The 5,724-nt window shown below is 39.8% G+C and overlaps 1 protein-coding gene across 1 annotated transcript in view; it reads right to left on the bottom strand.

Moving 5' to 3' along the window:
• LOC101858570 (mediator of RNA polymerase II transcription subunit 16) overlaps window positions 1-5,724 on the bottom strand; it is a 28,267-nt gene that overhangs the window by 2,713 nt on the left and 19,830 nt on the right. Inside the window, exons 9-12 of the mRNA XM_005105970.3 lie at window positions 4,056-4,285; window positions 2,418-2,553; window positions 1,628-1,755; window positions 26-238 (exon numbers count right to left, since the gene is read on the bottom strand). Coding sequence (XP_005106027.1) covers window positions 26-238; window positions 1,628-1,755; window positions 2,418-2,553; window positions 4,056-4,285 — 707 coding nt within the window. The remainder of the gene's footprint in view (window positions 1-25; window positions 239-1,627; window positions 1,756-2,417; window positions 2,554-4,055; window positions 4,286-5,724) is intronic.

The following is a 5,724-nucleotide window of genomic DNA, read 5'->3' as shown; positions in this document are numbered from 1 at the left end:
CCCCCCCTTTAAGTCTGTGTCTCACCTTGCTGGGCAAATTACAGCACTCATCCACAAAAGTCTGGTCAGACTCAATGTTGCTGTTGTCTCGGGCCATCAGCCACGCCTTTGTGATGAGCCGGAACAGGTGCGGCAATGGGTCGAGGGTCACGGTGGTCATAAATACTGGCAGGCAGGCAGAGCTGACTTTGCCCCAGGCTCGGATAATAATGAGCAGCTCACGCACCAGGCATAACACCTGCACACAAAGGAAACAGTCTCTTTAAGTTTTCGGGAGGTTCTTTATAGTTTCCACGGACAAGTTTTACTGCTTTAGCAACACAAATAAACTGCATTTAAGTGCTGAAAATTAGAGACATATATGAAGAAAAGTTTTAAGAAGAGTTTCATGGCACTTGCAACACAAATAAGACGTATTTAAGTGCCGGAAATTAGACTAGTCACTAGAGAGCAACATACAATGGCATCAAATGGGGAGAGAAAAAGACAATAGCTGTTTGCTTTTTTTAGCAAGAATTTTACGGCACTTGCAACACAATAAGGTCATACAGAAGCGGAAGATTAGAGGTGTTACAAGAGAGTAACAAACACAGAAAAGAAGGAGGGGAGGAGATAGAGACAATAGATTTTTTACATCTACACCAGAGCACCCACCAAACACCCACAATAGCTGCTTGATGATAGGAAAGAATGAGCTAAACTCCACAAAGAAAGTCAAGTCATTCAGCTAATGAAGAGAGGGCACAAGTTCACACATTCCACAAAAGGGAGTTCATTTTTTGCATTCTTTCAAACTGAAGTTTATTACACGGTGACTGGAAAAATATTACACAAATTCAAGCCTTTGCTCTATATGTAAAGACCCTAAGCCATTGTTCTTGTACTGTAGAAAACAACAGTAAAGATCTGCTTGACATCTTCGCTGCCACGCCCGTAGAATTTACGGGCCTGAACTGTGCAGTGTTGTGCTATGGCCCGTAGAATTTACGGGACTGTGACAGAGGATGTTTTGACCCCAATTATAAGGGAAGTTACTGCTAAAATCTTGTAATCATTATTGAGGTACTTTCCCTTTATGTTTACCTCCATTTCCGCTCCATATCTGAAAGCCACAGATTAAGACTTTAGGTCAAAAAGAAGATTAGATCTAGATATACATATCCACTGATCAAAAATGATTTCTGGCAGTAAACACAGATGTATATAATTTATGGATTATATGAGAGTTGTATCAGGTAGGAAAAACCTCTAGTCACTTGTTCTTTACCTGCAAACAGTCCCACAACACGTATTCCCTTTTTTTGGTATCAGTTTATCGTTACTTGAATGTGTGTTGTTTATGTTATTTGGTGGAGTTGCTTTTGGCATCATGTTACTAACTCCAACTTTTCTCCATCTATCTCTCAATGAAATTCCCCCAAAATCAGATCAATAGAAACCTGGTTCAATGTAGAATGTACATGCAGAAATTTATAAATTTCGTAAAATATTCATAAATAAAAAAGCTATGGGAAGTAGAGAGGGGTCACCCCTAAGCAGCCTTGGTTCATGGGATTTCCCCCGGCACAGGGGCCTATTTACCAGCAGTATAGAAGGGGTTAAGAACAAGGTCTGTGACTCGACTTACCTGTGGATCTTTGAGCAGTGTAGCCCCTGGGTAAGATGAGTAGTTTGGGTACATGGACACGGCGGCCAGTATGTGCAGCACAAAGTCAGTGACCCACTGGACGAATGGCTGGAGGGACTGCAAGGACGCTGAACAAGAATAAGATTTGTACAGTGTAAATTCCCGCTCAACCTCAAGCTGTGAGCGCTTTACAATCTATACTATTACCCCAGCAGACCTGATATCATTTTGAAACAAGCATACAGCGCAAGCTGTCATTAATAGGTGCTAAAACACTAACATTCTGACAAGATCTTTTGCTGTCTATTGCACGGTACTCATTCCCACCTGGGTGAAGTGAGTAAAATTCATGTAAGTGCCTTTCCCAAGGACAATGTCGATTACGAGTCCGGTAGCCTAACTACTATACTATCCACACAACAAGAACAGAGAGGCATTCACGGAGGTCAGGTTGAATTTTACTAGAGTTCCCAGTTAAATGGACACTAAAGGACTGGGCAGTAGAAAACAACTTTTTACTATCTGCCCTGAAAGACAGGCACAGATTTAATTTTAAACAATCTGCACAATATGTTAGTAATGGCCCATTAACTCAAAAACAATTTGCAAACAAAGTAGCCCAAATAAAAAACTATTATCACAATAGCTATTTCGGGTATCTCTACCAATAATTATTATTAGAGGTTTTACATTCAGTGTGTTTTCCATAATGTTTTCATTAACAAGAACACTGTTACTATTCCAACTAAAAGTAACAAAATCAAGTCGCAACAGATGTCCTAATCCTTACACTGGGTACTCTGTGAGCCTGAGGTAGTCCTGAATGTGTCTCGCATCAGATCATCAGGCTCCAGAGCTTTGGTCATCTGGTCCAGCTCCATCTCCATTGACAAAGAGCACAGGTTGGACAGTTTCTCAGCAGGGGACTGTAGACATTTTAGAGGAGCAACATTGGGAAAAACAAGCAATCAGTTTTCGTTTTAGTAAGAGTTCTACGGCACTTGCAACACAATAAGGTCATATAAGTGCCGAAGATTAGAGGTGTTACAAGAGAATAACAAACACAAAAAAGGAGGGGAGAAAAAGACAATAGATTTTTTTACAGGAAAGACGGAGCAAACCACACCAGAGCACTCGCTAACCACCCACCAAGCAATCAGAAATAGGTGGGTTTCTCTTATCAATTTCTTTAATTTTGCTTGAAAGACAGATGTTTGACTAAAACAGATGACTAAATTTCAAACACATAGAACCGCTCCTCGTTGCAGATTATGCTGTAGGGAAAGTATGCAACAAAAGATATGACACTTGAGGACTCCATTCAAATTTAAATATTCTTTTCCCGTGTGCTGGTCAGGGGCGCAACTAATTCCATAAAAGAGGCAAGTTCTCTTACAAAATGCACAAGGAGATAAGGGAAACAAACAGAACAACCTAACCTTCTTTGCAAATGGCCACTACCTTTTATTATTGCATATTAATGGTGGGTTGTTGGCGGGTGCTCTGGTGTATAAAAAATCTATCGTCTCTATCTCCCCTCCTTCTTTTTGGAGTTTGTTACTCTCTTGTAACACCTCTAATCTTCGGCATTTATATGACCTTATTGTGTTGCGGTGTCATAAAACACTTACTAAAACTAAAAAAAAGCATATTAAAGCTCACGAATTCTTCACTTAAAATGGCATGACAAAAATAAAACAGAATTCGATAAAGACAATGGTATTTTTTTAACATCCCAGTTAAGATGATCTCAACATTAGCAGACTAGTATATATTATGTAGAACACAGGAATATCATCCACGGCAGAAATATGGCCCTAACTGAACTTCAAAGAAAGACCATAAATAGATTTATAAACGACAACAGAAGACCAACAATTATCTTGAGAGAAGTAAGTGAACTTCAAAAGAGAAAATGCAGTCGCAGTAATATTAAACAATTCTAGAGGTGAGCAGCTGACACAAATATTTCTCCTGATCTTACAACATTTTGATAATCATTTAAAAGTACCTGTAGGAATGAACAGGTTTTTATAATCCCCAAAATAAGGTGTTTGAATTATGTCTTTCCCAGTTTACCTGAGCATTCACAGAGTCATTGCACAGTCCATCCATGAAAGGATATTGTAGGTCTTCAACACTATAAAAATCCACTGACATTCTCCAGAAAATATGTGTCCATTTGGGATTGGTAACATTATCAATTTAACAATTTCACAGATTTAGAAGTACGAGAGGTAGCAACAACAAGCTACAAAAAGTAATAAATTGCACATGTGGACCCTTTTCTCAGGTTAAGCACACCCCTTCTCCAAATTATTTATTCTACTGCAGGAGATGTTGCCACCACCACCACCACAAAGCCTAATCCGATAGCATCTTCCCGGCTTGTTTTTTGCAACCCCCTCAGCACACGACCCTGTCCCACCTTGTCTTGTGCTGTGATGTTTTTGGGCCGGAGACACGACTTGAGCACAGCAGCGATGGCATGTAGCGTCGTCATGGCGCGGCAGTCGGATGCTCGCTGAGTGTTTGGCACCTGGCAAGAGTACAGCGCCATCTTGAGGCGAAGGAGACGTTGCTGAAGCAGCTCTTGGAAGGCTCCAGTCTGCTTCTGGAAGTTGGAGTGAAGCTTGTCCACAATACCCTCTATCATACCTGTCCGACAGGAGAGAGAAAATGGGTTACGGTTCCGTTTTGGAGAGGAAGGAAATGTATAGTTAGTTTTAGTAGAGGTTTTACTGTGCTCGCAACTGCATAAGGTCATATGAGTGCCAAGGGGGTGGATGTCAACAGAGAAGTCCTTACAGGGAATCGGGCTTACTCTGCTCACCTCCCTAGCTTCAACAGCGCAAAGTCTGTTTCGACTTTCAAGGCACCCCAGAAACAGTGGGTCACAAGAGTGTGACAAACATATAAAAGAAGTAGAGGAAAATGAAGATAGTAAAGACTAGGAAAGAAAAAGCAGCAGTTCCCTGTTGTAGTTCAGGCACAGTTATGAGCATGACATAGATGAATCAGCCCATTTACAATTCTACTGTGCATAAGAACGAGAAATGTCCCCCCTTTGGAAGGAAATGCTTCGAGATATCACATACAAAAGGGCTTCAATCACATCAACATTTTTTACTAACATTTATTTTGTCTACATTCAAAGCAGCTCTTGATGCTACAAAGATGTCTGGCTAATAATCTCAATGTCCATTTCTAAAAGGATGTAGCCCTGGATTGATGACAACAACAAAAGGATTTAGTTGTGCAAAGCATTCTCTTAGTTAAAACATAACTAGACATTTACCACATGCTAAATAGAAGCCAATAAAAGCTCACAGATTGCACACAAAGAGAGAAGACTAACATATGACATAAAAAAAACAACAGCAACATGCTTCCATAAAAAGTATGCTCAATCAAAAATTTTAGTGTCATCATTAAAAGAGCAAGAGCTTATGATGGATATCATCTCTTTTCAGTCTTCTAAGAAAGAAAAAAAACGAAGCAAGAACTTTAGGGTAAGTACAGCTATGGGAATCATGCACCTTGAATAAAGACAATAAAATTCTTTTATCTTAATATCTCCCAGTTGTGGAGTCTCGGACAAGAGCAAACTTTTTTTTCTTTTGGTTTAGTTTTAGTAGAGGTTTTACTGCGCTCGCAACTGCATAAGGTCATATGAGCATCAGAAGATTAGAGGTGTTACAAGAGAGTAACAAACATAAAAAAAAAAAGGGGAGATAAGGACGATAGATGTTTGATAGGAAAGAAGAAGCAAACCACACAAGAGCACCCGCCAACCACTCAGCTCAGCATACCTTTCAATACATTGTAGGTCACCACAAGAGCAAAAGTCTTGAAAGTACTAACCTTTCCCACAGAGAAAACTTGACCAAATCCAGAACAGTTCAGATTGTAAAGCCGTTATTTTAAAAAAATATAAAAAATTAAAGAAACACCAGTCTGTGCACAAAGATGCTGTCCAGGAAAAAAACGACAAAATATTTTTACAAACAAAAAAATAGCAAAAGTTAAAATACAGTTCTAAGAAAATCTTGCTGAGGAGGAGGAGGAGGAGGAGGAGGAGGAGGAGGAGGAGGAGA

This window comes from Aplysia californica, unplaced genomic scaffold, assembly GCF_000002075.1.
Source record: "Aplysia californica isolate F4 #8 unplaced genomic scaffold, AplCal3.0 scaffold00504, whole genome shotgun sequence".
Lineage (NCBI taxonomy): Eukaryota > Metazoa > Mollusca > Gastropoda > Aplysiida > Aplysiidae > Aplysia > Aplysia californica.
Note: the sequence above shows the minus strand (reverse complement) of the source record. Positions and strands in the feature narration are given on the sequence as shown.